Source organism: Mytilus trossulus, chromosome 10, assembly GCF_036588685.1.
Source record: "Mytilus trossulus isolate FHL-02 chromosome 10, PNRI_Mtr1.1.1.hap1, whole genome shotgun sequence".
Lineage (NCBI taxonomy): Eukaryota > Metazoa > Mollusca > Bivalvia > Mytilida > Mytilidae > Mytilus > Mytilus trossulus.
The window spans coordinates 42,859,935-42,880,500 of NC_086382.1; the positions used below are offsets into that span (position 1 = coordinate 42,859,935).

Sequence of the window (20,566 nt, forward strand, 5' to 3'; positions counted from 1 at the left end):
CATCCTTAAGGTATGTCAACAATACACTGAACACAACCTCATTTTAAAAAGTTTCTAAAAATTGAGGTTTATAAAAGACAAAATGTTAGCAATCAAATATATTTATTAAGCAATCTTTGTAATATATTATTGAGGAAGCTGGCTTGTCATGTTTTGGATTTTTTGTCAGATTTTCGGAATCCTCTGGTTTTATCCATTTAAATGATTGAAAAAATGTGCCTCATGACCCCCATTTTTCTTTGGGTAAATCTTTTACATGTATAATGATAAGCCATCTGTTAAAATCTTATAAAATTTTAATTACTTTTAAACAGTTTTTGATAACTTCAACATGTCAATGATAAAGCTTTGAAAAGTCAAGAGAGAATATTTTCCTGCCAAAATTTCAATTGCTAATATCTCGAAAACAAGCACGGTGACCTATATATTTTTTTTGCTCTTTGGTGTCCTATATTAATCCCCTATCAATGTAAACTAGTGTTTTGAAAAGTTAATTACTTTGAAACTGACAAGCGAACTCCCTTAATTAATACTGTTAAACATTTATTTCTTCTTAGACATCTTATCAAACACAATGTTAACCTTATAAATAAAAGGTAAAGTCACATTTGGAGTTTCCTTCAGAGATGTTTGATGTTGAAAAAAAGTATTTCTTTTACAAAATGTATATTGTCTATTAGATCAAAATATTGAATTTGTCTCTTTCTCATGCAAGTTTAATAAAGTGTTTAATCAAGTTGTTTGAACATGATGATTGGGAATTTAACCAATTCTGAGAAATATCAAAAATTCATTACATATTCGAGACAAAATAAAGTTGGTATGCATATTTGTCTTCTACAAAAGTAAATACAAAATATACTTTCGAGTATTTTTTATGTCACTACAGAAAAAGACTGATGCCACAGATTAAAAGTTATTGTTTTGAAATCTTATTGCTCATATAGCACAATAATGACAAAGTCCTGGAGACCTTGAACTTTGATTGAATGTGTGTATTAACCTTGAACTCAAAATGAGTGAATGTATTAAACTTGAACTTGAAATGATTGTATGTATTAACCTTGAACCTTAAATGAGTGTATGTTATAACCTTGAACTTGAAATAAGTGTATGTATTAACCTTGAAGGGAGTGTATGTTATAACCTTGAACTTCAAATGACTGTATTTTTTAACCTTGAACTTGAAATGAGTGTATGTATAAACCTTGAAATTAAAATGAGTGTATGTATTAACCTTGAACTTGAAATGAGTGTATCTATTAACCTTGAATTTAAAATGAATGTATGTATTAACCTTGAACTTGAAATGAGTGTATGTATTAACCTTGAACTAGAAATGAGTGTAAGTATTAACCTTGAACTTAAAATGAGTGTATGTATTAACCTTGAACTTGAAATGAGTGTATGTTATAACCTTGAACTTGGAATGAGTGTATGTTATAACTTGAACTTGAAATGAGTGTATGTATTGACCTTGAACTTCAAATGAGTGTATGTATTAACCTTGAACTTGAAATGAGTGCAAGTATTAACCTTGAACTTAAAATGAGTGTATGTATTAACCTTGAACTTGAAATGAGTGTATGTATTAATCTCGAACTGTGAATGAGTGTATGTATTAACCTTGACCCTTGATTTGGTGTATGCATTACTTACCTGTGAACTACTATCACTGATGGCAGTATCAAAGAAACTAAGTAGAAGTTTGAAGGTGTAACGTTTCTCAAACACCCTATAATCAGCTGTCTCCCTCAAGCCATCCAATAATAAAGTTAAAATCCAACCTCTTTCTTCCTTATACTGTAATATGTATATATGTATAAAAATATTGAGGACATGAGTACAATCAAAATTCTTATTTGGCATAACACATAAAATAAGAGTTAATTGTTTCCATATTATTCTCTTTTTTGTTTTGAAATATTGTACTGTAAATTCAGAAATTATTGCATGCATTTACTATTGTGATTTTGTTAATTTAGATTTATATATATATGGAAGTGTTTAACGACCTTGACTGGCTTTTCAGCCCTCACACGGTCGGAATTTAGATTTGACTTTTTGTGATATTGAGATAAATCTTGTTCAATTCATATAAAAAAATTCAAAATGTTAATTTAAACTATTGCGAATATAATCCTGTCGCATTTTTTACAATACTAATAACATTGCAATAATTTCTGAATTTACAGTATAAAAACACAAATAGAATACCTTATACTGCATGAAAACATCTCTACTGACATTAACTTTCACAATATTAGCATAGTGCTATCAAAAATATGGCACTTAAGAAATGAAGATATCAATATTATAGGCTTAGTAATTGTAAAAGCCATGAAAGCAGACCTTGAGGCTTGACCATATGAGAAAGGTGACATGTGGTAGACAGACCAATGTTTTCACAAGATTAACTTTTAATTAGAAGATGTTATCAACTGATCTAGTGAAAAAAACTACAATAGAAAAAAATAAAAACAGTTGTTTATAAATACCTCTAATGTAGAACTGTTGAATAGTTTGTAGAACTCAGGAACATTATAGATGTCTAATGTTGGTTTAAGGTACAGGAAAGAGTTAATCATCTGGTACATGTGCTGTTCTGTAACATAAGAGGCATATACAGTTTAATTGGTGCTATAGGTAGGCTTTATTAAGATATTTCATTTCTAATTGTCATACAATTGAATGGATATTGTAAAATCAGATATTTTTTCTAATTAAGAAATAATTCATGGGGGCTTGAATATATCGTTATTTTACCACGGGTTGGCCCTTTATGACAAATATTTTACCCTGAGCGATAGCGAGGGGTAAAATATTGGTATAAAGGGACAACCCGTGGTAAAATCTAGATATTTTCAAGCCCCCATGAATTATTTCGATTCTAATAGGACAAATACGGCAATTTTTTTGGATCGAAGCGCTCTAGGTGGAGGCCATTATATGCCGTTCCCATAAATTAACGCACTTTTAGATTGGCGTAAAAGAACGGAGCAAACCATATTTAGATAGATTTGGATGAATTCTAATGATAACTCACTTATATGTGATCATATGTCGTCTATGTATATAAAAAATGGGCTCATACACATTTTAGCATCGTTTGTTTACGTTTACTTGTTGTGATGATTTTTGGTATCAAAAGCGTGTATTTTCCCGTAAAATGCTTAAATGATCTTAAATCATAACGTCATCATTCTATGACGTCGGGTACTTCATTCATAAAAAACGTATGACGTGGGAGTACGATCGGAACAGCCAATGCAATATATTCATATTTTACCACGGGTGTGTACTCAATGCGTTTGAAGGATGTCATGTTAGAATGCTATGTTTTTAATAATGTGTATATTGTGATGGCATAGGTTTAACTAAAATAAAATTTAGCAATTAAAGTTTCATAGCTTGATTTGTATGCTGTATTTCTTTAAATCGCAATAAGATACTTTGCATTTTTGTCAATAATTTAACAATTTGAGTAAAAAGGCACAATAACATTCTGAATTACAGTAAATAGTTCATATATTAAATATATTTACTTCTTTTTCTCCAATTGACACTCTGGGTGTGAGAATTATTGTCTATTTTGGAAAGAAGGAAAAATTTGTGAAACAAGCTTATGTAAGGCTCTTTCACCATTTGTGTTCACAAAAGTAAGTTCAGAAATAATAAACATGATTATAATCAAAGCAGAATTAAACTTTTACACATTGTACAATAATGATAAATTGAAATTTCACATCATTCATCTCAGTAAAACAAGTGAGTGCTTAAATTTCAAACTCTAAAAGAAGGGATAAATCAAGTACATGTATCAAATTTCATAAATTTCGCATCAAAGTCAAACCTATTTTTAGAGTTAAAAAAAGGTTGATAAACTTCACAGTTCAAGGTTGAGGCAATCATCCAATAGGATTTCCCCTAAGATAATCAAGGGACATAACTCTTGATCAGTGACACAAAACTTCAAAGTCATTTAGTATACATTTAATTCTATTAAACAAGCAAAATTAGATATAAATGAAAAAGTAACTCTGTCTTCTTTAAGGTACTAGTTAAACAAATTTTTATAAGGAAATATTGATAATAATGTTAGGAAGTGCATTTTAGGTCAACTCTGTTTAGAGCCCTATAGCTAATAGCTTTGAACAGCAGCCTGACCACCTTGGTCAGAAATATGGGGATGACTGGCGATTTTTTGAGATTGAATTAAAAATTATTGAGTTTTCAGAATTTAAAATGCTTTCAAAATTAGCCTAATAATCTGATTGACCTTTAGTTGCCTGCCCCTATTTCATTTTGTTTTCTGGTCAGTCAATGTCCCATTGGCACATACCACATCAGCTTACCATGTGAAATGGTCTAGATTTGAAATATGACAGCAATCACTGATATCAGATGCATTTTGAAGTTAATTCTTTTAACCCTACCTGCTTTCAACATGAGCCTGACAGCCATGGCCAGGAATACAGTGATGATACATGGTAACTTGACATTTGGTTTCTCTATACTGTTTCTAAGTAGATGCATCACATACAATATTTGGTCCTTCTCTGGGAATCTTGACCCTTCCAAATGGTGTACGAAATTATCTAAGACAAAGTAGGCAGCACCTCGCATAGTGCTGTCATGGCAACTTAAGGCAGCTAGGATATAGCCAAGGCAACCTCTCTCTATGAACTTTCTGCAGTCAATCAATTGATCTATGGGACAGGAAATAAATTATACTGACATCAAATTTAAACTGTATTGTATTCTGGTGTATTTTATAAAGCTGAACATCTTTAAATGAGTAATAGTGTTTGCTTTAAAATTCGAATACCATGTACTATGTATAAATAAAGAAGTCATTACAAGAATTCTATAAATACCAATAATGTGTCTCAATGAGTATTACATTCTACTTGTTCTAATATGTGTATGCAGCTTTCCCTGTATGACAATTATCAACTTAACATGTTGTTTATTCTTAAAAAATAACAATGATAAATGCATGCAATAATTTTCGAATTTAAAGTATTTATCAATGCCTTTCTCCCTTACATGTTAAATCTTATTTTCATTTTGTTTCACCTGCCTTGGTGGAGCTTGTTACTTATCATGCAGCATTAAGGAGTAAAAGCATAGACTTGTATTTTTAATCATCCTTGTCATCTAAAATTCCCAAAATCTCTTTGAAAGTACCATTTCATAGTTATTGCTGTAATAAATCAGCTTAATCCATGTAAAATGTCAATGCATGAGGTATAAAAGTAAAAAAGCATCCATTACCTGGAGATAAAATGTGACTGAACAGAGGTAGAATAAAACATGGATCATAGATATCTGGTGATGATTTACATTCTGTACTGTCCTGGAGTGTATAGGCCTGGAAATATATTTATATAAATTATCCATGATGCAATAAAAATGTTATACTTGTCCTGTCCTCATTTCCTTATTAGACAAACAAATATGTTTCCATATGTGAAGAACTTAGGGTTACAATGGTGACAGAGTTAAGCGAGTGAAACTGTTGTACTAGGGGGAAAGATATGCCTTTAATAACTTTGGTTTCAAATTGGATTTCTACTTTAAATCAAAACTAATATCTTTTAATATGAATTGCTACAAAATATATATCTTAATTCATTGGTGGTGCTTGTTTCAATATGATAATTAATCCATTTCTCATAATAAAATATATATAAAACAAAAGAAATCCAACATGGCAAAAATGTTCTGGAATGTTAAGATCTCACAATTCCCTAAATATTGAAACTTGATTTAAAGAAAAAAAAATGAAACTGGCTCAATGCTGAAATATGAATATAATAGCAACCAATCCTTTGCCTTCTGCTATAACATATTTACATATATTCCTAAAATAACAAGAGGCTATCAAGAGCCTATATCTCTCACCTGACTTTTCTTGGGTTTTTGAAATTATATAATAAAAGATAAAATTTGGCTTCAGAGTAACAACACTTGGCCAGCGTCTCAAAAGGAAAGGAACAAACATGTTTAGTAATTCCATTAAGTGGTTTTCAAAAAAAAGTCATTTGTATGCATTTCCTATAGGTTCCTATGTTAAACTAAGTCCCCTGCTGGCCGCCAACTTTGATGATGGATTGGCTACAAAGTAACAACACTTGGTCAGCACCTCATAAGGGAAGGAACAAACATGTTTGGTTGAAACTTATGCAGAGAGTATAAGTGTTGTTTATTCAGATGGAATGGTTTCTTCCATGAATGGGGCAGTTGATTCCATTGTAAGGTCAAAGGTCATGCCTTATTTGGTCTGTCTGATATCAGGGATTAGGTTCTCAGGTTACAATTTCAGGCTGCCAGCTTCTCACTTTTGATTTGGCTGTTGAATACAAAGGACGTTTACTCTATAGGAATAAGTTTTCAATTTCAAACATTCCAAAAAGCTGGTCTAAAGCATTACTTAAACAACTGTATCTAGACAACAAGGAGCGCCTATGCAATAACGAAATACGAGAAGGTGCACCCGTCGCAGCGGATGACCATATTAGACTACCAACTAGAGAAGTACTTCAAGACCCGCCCACAGATGAAGGAAGTTCCGCCCCATCAACAATGCGCATGGATAGTGTTACCGGAAACGACGTACGGGACTCCAATGTAAACAATATGGCCGCTTTGTTTACATCTACTATGGTCAACACGTTTACCCAGTGTATGGCAAGCATGCAACCATCTGTAACCCACATTAGACCATCACCGGATTCCTTCAACAAGACCTACGATCTGGCTAATTGGTACGAACAACGGAACGCCTCCGATGTCCCGCTAGTACCAGTTCCTGGTACAACCCAAAGAACCACCGCACAACACAACTTCAACTTTAGTCCGTCAACAAGTGCCTTGCCATTTTTTCACCATACCAGTGCCGAAATGGATTCAACAAGATATGGAGTGAGATCGGATTCTTTCACTAACGTTGATATTGTGTCGCAGAATATTCAAAGGAATATTATTGAGGGTAAGGATATTAATCTTACTACTTTACTAATATCAAATTACGAAAACCCTCAATCACACAATATCACTGCTGATGAACTAAAGGTGAATTTATCAAACAAGCCTGACCCCCGTCTTAACAGGAACCTGAACATACAAGATTTTATTCAGGCCTTTGGGAAATATAAACGTATTATGTGTGGGTCATATCCCGAAAGACGAGAAGAGCTGGATGCTTATGAAGCAGATTTGATTCAGATCCATAAATTTTATGGTGATAAATTTTATACCTACCATAAGCTATTCTCCGCAAAGGCAGCTACACTCCTAAGAGAGAAACACATCAAGGTTGATTGGAGTAAAAGAGACCGTGACATTCTTTCACTAGTTAGTGGGGGTATTAGAGTAAATGCATGCAACTTATGTCATCAAGTTGATCATGCCACAGAATTTTGTTCATTGCAGATTTCTGATCATCAGGGTATACATGTAGATAGCAACTTAGGTAACAACAGGTCAGTCAGACCAAACATGCAAAACAAGCTTGATAAACAAGGTCGTAGTAGAGTATTTTACGACGGTAAAGAAGTATGTAACAATTATAATAATGTCAGGGGTTGTTTCAGAACAACATGCAACCTTCTTCACGCTTGCTCAACCTGTAGATCTACAGGTCACCCAGCACATACATGTACAGGTAATAGACAAAACCATCATGTACCTCAAAAATATCCACAAACCTACAAAAATAACACTAGCAGCAAAGATGTTACTCAGTCTAAACCGGATAACAAATCATGACTACATATACAAAATATACCTTTGGAAGATTATTCGATGAAAGCATCAACTCCTATCAACATAGAAAAACTTGAGCATGAGCTGCAGAATCATCCAGATATAAATTTCAGATCATATTTGATAAATGGATTAAGAAATGGTTTCGATTCTATGGTAAAATACGATACATGGAATACAAAAGTATGCAAAAATAATTACTCAGCTAGGTCGCAATCTACAGTTGTGTCAGATTTGATTAAGAAAGAATGTGAAAAAGGTTTTGTGTATGGGCCATTTCAACATAGTCCTTTTCCTCGTTTTAGAGAAAGCCCTTTAGGGGTAGCAACAGGGAAATATTCAGATAAAAAAAGATTAATTTTAGATTTGTCATCACCACACAATGATGAATGTATGAGTGTTAACGACATGATAGACAAAAGTGATTGTTCTATGTCTTATGTGAAAATAGATGATGCTATCCGCATCATTTCAAAATGTGGTAGGGAAGCAAGTCTTTCCAAATACGATATATCCGATGCATTTAAAATTTGTCCTTACAAACCTACACAGTGGCCGCTATTCTGTTTTAAATGGAAATCTATGTATTATTTTTATGTTAGACTCACCTTTGGATGCCGTTCCAGTCCTAAAATATTTGACACTGTCTCCCAAGCAGTGTGTTATATTGCTGAGAAAAACTATAAGGTACAGCATATCTTGCATTTATTAGATGATTTCCTAACAATCGACCATCCCGATGAAGATGGAGAGAGGACAATGGCAATTATGATGACAATATTTAAACGGCTTAACATTCCCATTGCTAGTCATAAAACAGTTGGGCCTACCACTTGCTTAGAATATTTGGGTATCATACTAGACTCACAAAAGATGGAAACTAGATTACCTGATAATAAAGTGCAAAGGATATGCAATTTTATCCGCAAAATACTCCACAAATCATCTTGTACAAAAAGAGAACTTTTACAGTTATTGGGACATTTAAATTTTGCTTCCAGGGTTATTTTACCTGGAAGGTCTTTTGTTTCTTATTTGATTAACTTGTCAACTACAGTTAAAGATTTGTCTGACTTTGTGCATTTAAGCACAGAATGTAGAACAGACTTAGATTTTTGGTTACGTTTTTTGTCAAACTGGAATGGCATTACTATGTTTCATGAAAATGATTTTACAAGTAGCTTTGATATGGAATTATTTACAGACGCTGCGTCAACAATAGGATTTGGGGGCTTTTTTCGGGGAAAATTCTTTTATTCAACCTGGCCTTTGGAATTACCATCATTGACAAACAACCTTTCAATAGCCTTTTTAGAATTATATCCTATTGTTGTAGCAGCACTGCTTTGGGGGCCAGAGTGGTCTTGTAAAAGAATATTATTCTGGTGTGATAATGAGGCCACTGTAGCTATTGTGAAAAAGGGGAGATCAAAAACTTTAGAAATTATGAAATTGATGAGACAGCTGACTTGGTGTGCAGCTAAATATAATTTTTACTTTAGTGCAAAACATGTTCCAGGTTATAAAAACCAAATTTCGGATGCTTTGTCTCGTTTACAGATCACCCGTTTTCACAAGCTGGCCCCAAAAGCAGAACAGAGTCCATGCATAGTTCCAAGTGCATCCGAAGTAATGTGGCACTGAGTGAAACAGTTAGTAATTTATGGAATTTTTCTATTTCTGAAGGGACAAAAGTGTCATATGAGACTGGTTATAATCATTTTTTTAAATTTTTGCTATTAAATGGTATAAGTGTTACTGACAGCAAGCCTTATTCAGTGTCAGAAGATCTAGATCTGTTGATATATTTTGCTACACATTGCTTTCAACATCTCAAACTACAGTACTCTACCATTAAACTATACATATGTGGAATTAGACATAGATGCTTAAAGGACAACATATGTTCTCCTTTCAATAATTCCAGTAACAATTTAGAGAGACTGTCCTTGTTTTTAAATTCTATTAAAAGATTACAGAAACCAATCATTAAAGATCGCTTACCCATTACTTTTGATATCCTTCAACATTTATGTGTTAAGCTTAAGGAAGGAATTTTTTCACCTTTTATTGACCAGATGTTATATACTGCTTTTACAGTAGCTTTTTATGGTTTCTTACGCTGTGGCGAGTTTACAATTCGCAGGTCAAAATCATTTGATTGTAACTACAATTTATGTATATCTGATGTTTTATTTTATTCTGACTATGTTATTTTACATTTAAAGCAATCTAAGACTGACCCTTTCAGGATGGGTGTTGATATTCAACTTCACAAGCTAAATCATGATTGTTGTCCATTTAAAGCTTTACATGATTATTTGATTGTAAGGAACACCATGTTTAAATTTCAAAATAATAATGCTTTATTTATTGACGAATCTGGTAAAGCTCTAGAAAGAGAATTTTTCATCAGCAAGTTAAAGCATCTTTTGGGTATCTGTGGATATAATCCCCAGTCCTTTAACGGACATTCATTTCGAATTGGAGCTGCGACAACAGCTGGAAAATCTAATATTGAGGATCACTTAATTAAAACATTAGGTAGATGGAAGTCTAATAGTTATTGTCGCTATATAAGAACTAGTAAAAATGTAATTAAAAAAGCACAACAAAATTTATCATCATGATTCTTGTATATTTCCATTAGGGATATCCCATGTAAAATAATTTTGCTTTTATTCTTATTTTATACCATATAGTGTACATTTGCACATGTACAATACATACCTGTGGATATTAAATATCTGAGTATTTATATATCATTTATTTGATGTTCTATTTTTAAAACTGATTCATATGATTAAATGCATAGTTAATTATTTCTATCTTTATTATCAGTGAAGTATTGAAGGTGTCCAAGGTGTTCAATTTAAGTCCATCCCCTTACAACCACATTCCTATTCAATTCCTTGGGGGTCACTCAGCTGTTTCACATCTGATTTTTGGACCATTACGAAATTCACCACTGGTTAATTTCTCTTCTAATCCCCAAGTAATTAACTACTTTTCATCTCTCCACCGTCAATTCAACCCCTTTTCGTAGCACCCTGCTACGAGATGAAGCATCGCTTCATCCCCTTTTTGGAACCCTCTGCGTTCCAGTTGATTGGCGGAGTGTCCATGTCCACGGGGCTTGGCTACCCACTATACCAAGTGTCGTCGACAGGGCCTGGAGCAAAATTTTCCTAGCTGAGATACTGACTCCCAAAGGGCAAAGTTATATTATAATAAAAGTGAAACTTTATCAAGCCTTTGTTATCAACAGCCTTATCAATTTGTTGAAGTACTTGCGTCAGGTTTAGTCATTTGTTTGGTTCTGGTTTTTATATGGTCAGTAATTGTGGTTCTTCATCTAAAGACTAGCCGAGAGACTAGCATTGGTCCCATGTGGTATATACATTTACATGTTTATGATGAGTATGATTTGCCACCAGCTGTTCCAGGGTTAAAGGGCAACACACAAAGAAACTATCTTATAGAGGATCCTCAAACTTAAGTTAGAGGTCTGAAGGTAATCATGAGGCACAGTAGTATCCAGGATCACATAGAATGTGTTAGAGGCGTCACTTGGCATTCGTCGTCCCTTATATGTGCTAACATGTCATGTAGGTCTCAAGTCATCACTAGGCATCCGTCTGTCAATATAACTTAAGATGTCGTCATACCCTCAAGGACAACAGAATAAATTTCATTCAATTCAGTGGTTCTCTAAAAGAAGTCATTTGTATGCATTTCCCGTAGGGTCCTATGTTAAACTAAGTCCCCCACTTGTGGCCATCTTGGATAATGGAATGGCTACAAAGTAACAACACTTGGTCAGCACCTCATAAGGAACATTCATGCTATGTTTGGTTTCATTCCATTCAGTGGTTTCCTAAAAGAAGTCATTTGTATGCATTTTCCAGAGGGTCCTATGTTAAACCAAGTCCCCTGCTGACAGCCATCTTGGATGATGGATCGGCTACACAGTTACAACATTTGGTCAACATCTCATAAGGAACATTCATGCCATGTTTGGTTTCATTCCATTCAGAGGTTCTCTAGAAGAAGTTCAAAATGTAAAACAGTTAATGATGACGAACGACGTCGACGGACACCAAGTGATGAGAAAAGCTCACCTGGCCCAAAGAATAGTGTAATAAAAGTATTAAAACATAATACACAGCATTAAAAAAATTATAACTGACCTGTAATTTCCTCCTCAGTGGAAAATTAAGAATAGATTTGTGTATTGTTGTATGGTCTAAGGTTTCTATCACTTGGTCTATAGAGGCTTTCTTCATCAATGATGGTCCTATGGTTTTCTGGACCGAATGGTGTTCTACTGCCTTTGGACCCCAAAGATATGGTCTGTAATAATAGGTTTTAATGAAAGAAACTGGTTTTAATAGAAATTATTACTTTTTGTACTTAAACTGAGTCTTGTTTGCATTCAAGCTGCTGGAGTTTGCAAATTCAAATAACAGTACATACAGCACTTTTATATGAAATCCTAACCAAATCTTTCTCTATATGAACAAAACAAAAAACACTCATTAAGGGCCCCTAAAAACACATTATAGTTACTTAAACTCTAATATATATACAAAATATACTAATGTGATAAATGAAACCTGTTTCAATGATTATCAGGAAAAAATGTATTATTTAACATTATCAGGAATCTGTTGATAAATGTCTATATCCATGCTTATTAAGAAACACTTTGGCATTTTTTATCATATCTCTAGTTTTCTTTCTAGTTATGTAAGTTTTGACCTTTTAGATTGCATTTATTTGTTACATATATCTCACAATAATTCACCACTGTCTACAGGCATATAGCCAGGTATTGCCATGGCACCGAGTTCGATACAATCATACTCAACTTAAACAGTTACAATTCAAAAGTTTTTAGACTTTTTAAAGTGCTTATTTGTTTTCAAGAGGGGGATATAACCCCTGAAAACCCCAGTCTACGGGTGTGGTTACATTCCTGTTCTTACCTGTACTCAGAAATCACACATTCATTCTTCTCATAAAGATACATCAACTTTAACAGTCTCTGGTCTGTAAGAAAATATAAAACATCAATAAATACTGGAATAACGAAATTTTGTGGTGTTTTTACTATTGTGAAAAATGCGAAAATAATTAAATCGCAATAATTTTAACTTGCATTTTCATTTTTTTTTTATATGAATTAAACATGATTTTTCTCATTACAGCAAAAATTTAAATTGCATTTTAGTCAAAATGACAAAATCACAATGTTATTATAACAGAGCCCTAAAAGTGGTTATTAAAGCACAAAATCAAATACACCAAATTGAAAACAAAAACATATGATACCAATTGAAATGAAACTAGAGGCTCCAAAGAGCCTGTGTCGCTCACCTTGGTCTATGTGAATATTAAACAAAGGAAGCAGATGGATTCATGACAAAATTGTGTTTTGGTGATGGTGATGTGTTTGTAAATCTTACTTTACTAGTCTTGCTGCTTACATTTATCTCTATCTATAATGAACTTGGCCCAGTAGTTTCAGTGGAAAATGTTAATAAAAATTTACAAATTTTATGAAAATTGTTAAAAATTGACTATAAAGGACAATAACTCCTTAGGGGGTCAATTGACAATTTCGGTCATGTTGACTTATTTGTAAATCTTACTTTGCTGAACATAATTGCTGTTTACAGTTTATCTCTATCTATAATAAAATTTAAGATAATAACCAAAAACAGCAAAATTTCCTTTAAATTACCGATTCAGGGGCAGCAACCCAACAATGGGTTGTCAGATTCATCTGAAAATTATAGGGCAGATAGATCTTGATCTGATTAATAATTTTACCTCGTGTTGGATTTGCTCTAAATGCTTTGGTTTTTGAGTTATAAGCCAAAAACTGCATTTTACACCTATGTTCTATTTTTAGCTGTGGCGGCCATCTTGATTTGATAGTCAGGTCACCGGACACATTTTTAAAACAAGATACCCCAAAGATGATGATTGCCAAGTTTGGATTAATTTGGCCCAGTAGTTTCAGAGGAGAAGATTTTTGTAAAAGATAACTAAGATTTACGAAAAATGGTTAAAAATTGACTATAAAGGGCAATAACTCCTAAACGGGTCAACTGACCATTTCGGTCATGTTGACTTATATGTAAATCCTACTTTACTAATCATTATTGCTGTTTACAGTTTATCTCTATCTATAATAATATTCAAGATAATAACCAAAAACTGCAAAATTTCCACAAAATTACCAATTCAGGGGCAGCAACCCAACAACAGGTTGACTGACTCATCTGAAAATTTCAGGGCAGATAGATCTTGACCTGATAAACATTTTTACCCCATGTCAGATTTCCTCTAAATGCTTTGGTTTTTGAGTTATAAGCCAAAAACTGCATTTTACCCCTATGTTCTATTTTTAGCTGTGGCGGCCATCTTGGTTGGATGACTGGGTCACGCCACACATTTTTTAAACTAGATACCCCAATGATGATTGTGGCCAAGTTTGGTTCAATTTGGCCCAGTAGTTTCAGAGGAGAAGATTTTTGTAAAAGATAACTAAGATTTACGAAAAATGGTTAAAAATTGACTATAAAGGGCAATAACTCCTAAACGGGTCAACTGACCATTTCGGTCATGTTGACTTATTTGTAAATCCTACTTTACTAAACATGATTGCTGTTTACAGTTTATCTCTATCTATAATAATATTCAAGATAATAACCAAAAACTGCAAAATTTCCACAAAATTACCAATTCAGGGGCAGCAACCCAACAACGGGTTGACCGATTCATCTGAAAATTTCAGGGCAGATAGATCTTGACCTGATAAACATTTTTACCCCATGTCAGATTTCCTCTAAATGCTTTGGTTTTTGAGTTATAAGCCAAAAACTGCATTTTACCCCTATGTTCTATTTTTAGCCGTGGCGGCCATCTTGGTTGGTTGACCGGGTCACGCCACACATTTTTTAAACTAGATACCCCAATGATGATTGTGGCCAAGTTTGGTTCAATTTGGCCTTGTAGTTTCAGAGGAGAAGATTTTTGTAAAAGTTAACAACGACGACGGACGACGGACGCAAAGTGATGGGAAAAGCTCACTTGGCCCTTCGGGCCAGGTGAGCTAAAAATGAATGTCCATATATACTGGCTATTTTTATGAAAAGGTCCCGAAATAATCCTCATTAAGATATTAGTAACTGGCAACTATCAGAGTTAAAACTAGGTCATAGCACTTGTAAACATATATGTGTTGGAATGAATCAAGTTTTACAGTATACCAAGTTTTTGGTCCTTCTACATGTATAGATTATCGGGTTGTCTACACATTGATATCGTAAAATATCAGCTGCGAGCCACAATGTGAACCTTTTTGGCGAGTGAGCGTAGCGAACGAGCTAAAAAGTTTCATATTGTGTCGAGCGGCTGATATTTTACGATATCTATACGTAGAAAACCCGATTATCTGTTTATCGTACTATGAATGGTCTTTTTCCTCTCCCTAAGACAGTTTTACGCTTGACGAAAGCAAGCTTGATAACGTCTCCTCTCGCATTGTGACGTCGCTGATAACTTCTCCTCTCACATTGTGACGTCGCTGATAATGCCTGGTCTCGTTTTGAAGTCTTGATATGAGAATTACTGAGCGACAGAGCAGGGTGATATAGGCGTAGGGAAGGACGATAAGAGGTTATATCAGATAAACTTATCATAGATACCAGGAATAAAATTTAATATTTACGCCAGACACGCGTTTCGTCTAAAAAAAGACTCATTAGTTGTTATCTACTAATTATCTCCTAATCTGAACATGGCTATATATTAATAAATAATGCACATCAACCAAAGATAGGTGTGAGGTCATCACTTACTAAATTCTATGATTGACAAATCTACTGTTTAGTTCCTAAACTCACCTGTATCAGACAGAGTAGCCATGTAAGATCCTAACAGTAAACTCACCTGTATCAGACAGAGTAGCCATGTAAGATCCTAACAGTAAACTCACCTGTATCAGACAGAGTAGCCATGTAAGATCCTAACAGTAAACTCACCTGTATCAGACAGAGTAGCCATGTAAGATCCTAACAGTAAACTCACCTGTATCAGACAGAGTAGCCATGTAAGATCCTAACAGTAAACTCACCTGTATCAGACAGAGTAGCCATGTAAGATCCTAACAGTATGCCAAAATGTTGGACAGAACAGCAGGAGGAATCTGACTCCATAAGCCGTAGTAACAGAATAGTTAGATCTCCTGTAACCAAAAATATAAAAAGATTCAAATTCAGAGTAACAATTTAAAGTTATAATATCAAATGATGCAGAATATTGTAGAGAAAAAGAGTGAAACAGTCAATTAACCCCATCTGAAATTATTGTGTTTTAATCTTAAATCTTAAAAGGAGTAGGTCTGATAAGGGCCGATTTTGGCCTCAAATTTCAGGTTCATTTAACGAAAGATTTTGGACACTTTTTAAACACTTAAGTGTCTATTTTAATTGATTCAATTAGTTTATGTGAAAGACTTTAACTGAATTAGCCATTAAAACGCTCCGATTCAGGCTTAAATATAAAAAATCTATCAAATATTACCAAAATCGTCACATTTTTACGATGTTTTTTTGTCAAAAATGAAAGTGGCCGAATCTGTGTTCATCCTCAACTTTTATATATGTTATGTATTATCATTTAATACAACTTACATTTCAATATTGTGAATGAACACAATTGCGGCCACTTTCGTTTAAGACGGAAACTGTCTAAAATTTAACTAAAATGCTAAAATTGTGAAGATTTCAGTGATTTAGTATGACCTAATGATGCTTATACCCAATTAATGTGCATTGGATTGTCAAAAACAGCCCATATTTATGATGCAGAATCATTCTACTTTCCAGTAAATAGCTAAAAGATTACATTATCACAATTTTGTAAAACTGCTATATTTTGGGGCCAAAAAGGGGTCTTACTGAACCTACTCCTTATCCACTACTGTACCTTTAACATCCTGGTGCTTTTCATTGAACATGATTGGAAGGAACAAGGAATGTGACATCACCATCTGAAACAACGTTGTCAATGGCAACTCTTCTGGCCAATCAGATATATGTTCAACAAGTTTTGAGATAATCTTGAATGTCCTCTTGTCTGAAAATCTTGACCTGAAATTAGAGAAGATATGTTGTATATTTATTGTTGTAACCTCATATTTAAAAAAATAATGCCTCCTATTCAATAATATGGATATTTTATCTTTAAAATTCATCAACCTAAAGCATGAACTTGTATCTACATAAAGATAGATGAGAAGGGAACATCTCTCTTTTTTGTTGAGATGAAACAGACCTATCTACATAATGTCAGATTATTTATTTTAAGTCTTCATACGCAAAAAGTAGTAAACCTTTGTTGTCAAATGAAAATTTACATTTTAGGGCTTTTTAGCTTGTGAATACTTGCAAAAATAATTCCTATACTAGAATAGTTTCCTAGTGGTATATTTTAAACACAAGTCGATAAAAAATATAACAATAATGTGTCCATAGTACATGGTATACCCCACTCGCACTATCATTCTATATGTTCAGTGGACCATGAAATTGGGGTCAATACTTTAATTTGGCATTAAAATTAGAAAGGTCATATCATAGGGAACATGTGTACTAAGTTTCAAGTTGATTGGAATTCAACTTCATCATAAACTACATTAACCAACCAGATGCTCCGCAGGGCGTAGCTTTATACAACCGCAGAGGTTGAACCCTGAACGGTTGGGGCAAGTATGGACACAACATTCAAGATGGATTCCGCTCTAAATTTGGATTGTGATTAAATAGTTGACACAGCATAGGTTTTTGACACAGAATGAATGTATTCAAATGAACTTAAAATTTTTGTTTTCTCTTAGAGCAATTCACTATGCTGTTGAATATTAATCCTCTCAAAAAAATGTTTGAAGAAATTTTCTTTTTATTTATGAAATTTCAAATGAGAAAAATTGAACCCAATTTTTTATTCACATCCCCCTTTCCCTTATTCCAAAACTAATTTCAATTAAAATATTCTAATGGAGTTTGCAACAATTACTACTCATTTAAATACATCATTAAATATTACGATGTAAAAAAACTGCTTGTTATCACTGAATGGTAAAGATTATTTAAATTTATCAGTTGGTAGTAAAAAGTGAATATACATTGTATATTGTATATAACAAAGATTTAAGTTGATTCTGGACAAAGAAAGATAACTCCAATTAAAAAAAATTCTTGCAGATATTTCTTGCTTACTATACTGGACAAAGAAAGATAACTCTTAATTAAAAAAACATTTGCTATTTCACAATATTGTGAAATTAGATATTTCTTGCCATTGCACAATACTGTGCAATTGAAAAGACTTGCTATTGCACTATACTTAATATAATAATTTTAGATCCTGATTTGGACCAACTTGAAAACTGGGCCCATAATCAAAAATCTAAGTACATGTTTAGATTCAGCATATCAAAGAGGCCCAAGAATTTAATTTTTGTTAAAATCAAACTTAGTTTAATTTTGGACCCTTTGCACTTTAATTTACATGTAGACCAATTTTAAAACTGGACCAAAAATTAAGAATCTACATACACAGTTAGATTTGGCATATCAAAGAACCCCAATTATTCAATTTTTGATGAAATCAAACAATGTTTAATTTTGGACCTGGATTTGAGCCAACTTGAAAACTGGGCCAATAATCAAAAATCTAAGTACATTTTTAGATTCAGCATATCAAAGAACCCCAAGGTTTCAATTTTTGTTAAAATCAAACTAAGTTTAATTTTGGACCCTTTGGACCTTAATGTAGACCAATTTGAAAACGGGACCAAAAATTAAGAATCTACATACACAGTTAGATTCGGCATATTAAAGAACCCCAGTTATTCAATTTTGATGAAATCAAACAAAGTTTAATTTTGGACCCTTTGGGCCCCTTTTTCCTTAACTGTTGGGACCAAAACTCCCAAAATCAATACCAACCTTCCTTTTATAGTTATAAACCTTGTGTTTAAATTTCATAGATTTCTATTTACATATACTAACGCTATGGTGCGAAAACCAAGAAAAATGCTTATTTGGGTCCCTTTTTGGCCCCTAATTCCTAAACTGTTGGGACCGTAACTCCCCAAAATCAATACCAACCTTCCTTTGGTGGTCATAAACATTGTGTTTAAATTTCATTGATTTCTATTTACTTTAACTAAAGTTATTGTGCGAAAACCAAGAATAATGCTTATTTGGGCCCTTTTTTGGCCCTTAATTCCTAAACTGTTGAAACCAAAACTCCCAAAATCAATCCCAACCTTTCTTTTGTGGTCATAAACCTTGTGTCAAAATTTCATAGATTTCTATTAACTTAAACTAAAGTTATAGTGCGAAAACCAAGAAAATGCTTATTTGGGCCCTTTTTGGCCCCTAATTCCTAAAATGTTGGGACCAAAACTCCCAAAATCAATACCAGCCTTCCTTTTATGGTCATAAACCTTGTGTTAAAATTTCATAGATTTCTATTCACTTTTACTAAAGTTAGAGTGCGAAAACTAAAAGTATTCGGACAACGACGACAACGACGATGCAGACGACGACGCCAACGTGATAGCAATATACGACGAAATTTTTTTCAAAATTTGCGGTCGTATAAAAACTTTAACCTGAAGCGGGATGAAGGGACACACAAGCAAACGAACCGAGGCACAGACCAGAAAACATAATGTCCCTCTACTATCGTAGATGGGGCATAAAAATCTGACAACCACAAAACAGCCAATATATATATAGTAGTGAAAGTGGCATTTAAACAAAAAAACAATCAATAAATAATAATAGAACATATATGAAAATCATTTACTTACTTGAGTACAACTTTCAAAAACTTTGGTAGAGCTTTTCCTTCAAGAACTAGTTCTTCACTGTTTCTCTGGGGATAATAAACACATAGAACATTATCCTCAAGTCAATTTTAAAATTAAATGCATTTCATTGATGTCTGCAATTTGAAACTGTGTGAAAGAATAATGTATGAGTTCAATAAACATATGTCCCCAATTTAAAATGATTTTTCTCTCTCCTAACTGAATATAAACCTTGAACCTTATAAAGCCTACTATTGCTCTATTATTGTTTACATCCTTGTTCTTGGTCTCTGGTAGATAGTTGTTTTACTAAAAATCATACAACATTTTGCTTATTTTCATTTAACTATGGATAAAGGGTAGCAACTAAACATTACTTTTTAAAAGGTTTATTTTCTAGTTTGTTGAAACATAGATAATATGAACAGTAGAATGCTGTTACAAAACGCTTGAATTATGCAGCATATTTACAATAAAAAAAAAGATGTGGTATGAATGCTAATAAGACAACTCTCCACAAAAGCAGACCTGCCAACTTTTGAAAATCTCCATGGGGGATTTAGCGCGCGACAAGATTTTTAAGGGTTATAATTTTAGCGACTTTTCTGTGAGCATTGTTTTTTACTCCTAAAATAGTCTAAGTTCTCTTCTTTTTCTTTTGGTATACTAATGATGAGCTTATAGGCCTTGATTTCTTTTATTTGCATGATTCTTGTACTATTAAATTATAAAATTGACAAAATAACTGAGGAATAGTAGAGAAAATGGCATTAAAAATATAGGATTCAAATTAAAGACCCCCCTTTCCCCCCTCCAAAGACCTTCTCATCTATGAACCTTGACTCAAAACACCTAAAACTACATGTCCTAAAGTAAGAAGGATGAAGACAGATTTTGATT

At 33.3% G+C, this 20,566-nt stretch overlaps 1 protein-coding gene across 1 annotated transcript in view; it reads right to left on the reverse strand.

Annotated features, from left to right (window-relative positions):
• Window positions 1-20,566, reverse strand: part of LOC134687392 (nucleolar pre-ribosomal-associated protein 1-like) — a 64,102-nt gene that overhangs the window by 5,377 nt on the left and 38,159 nt on the right. The window contains exons 22-30 of the mRNA XM_063547649.1: window positions 19,667-19,731; window positions 16,771-16,934; window positions 15,917-16,027; window positions 12,759-12,822; window positions 11,961-12,123; window positions 5,278-5,374; window positions 4,437-4,709; window positions 2,499-2,605; window positions 1,660-1,803 (exon numbers count right to left, since the gene is read on the reverse strand). Coding sequence (XP_063403719.1) covers window positions 1,660-1,803; window positions 2,499-2,605; window positions 4,437-4,709; window positions 5,278-5,374; window positions 11,961-12,123; window positions 12,759-12,822; window positions 15,917-16,027; window positions 16,771-16,934; window positions 19,667-19,731 — 1,188 coding nt within the window. The remainder of the gene's footprint in view (window positions 1-1,659; window positions 1,804-2,498; window positions 2,606-4,436; window positions 4,710-5,277; window positions 5,375-11,960; window positions 12,124-12,758; window positions 12,823-15,916; window positions 16,028-16,770; window positions 16,935-19,666; window positions 19,732-20,566) is intronic.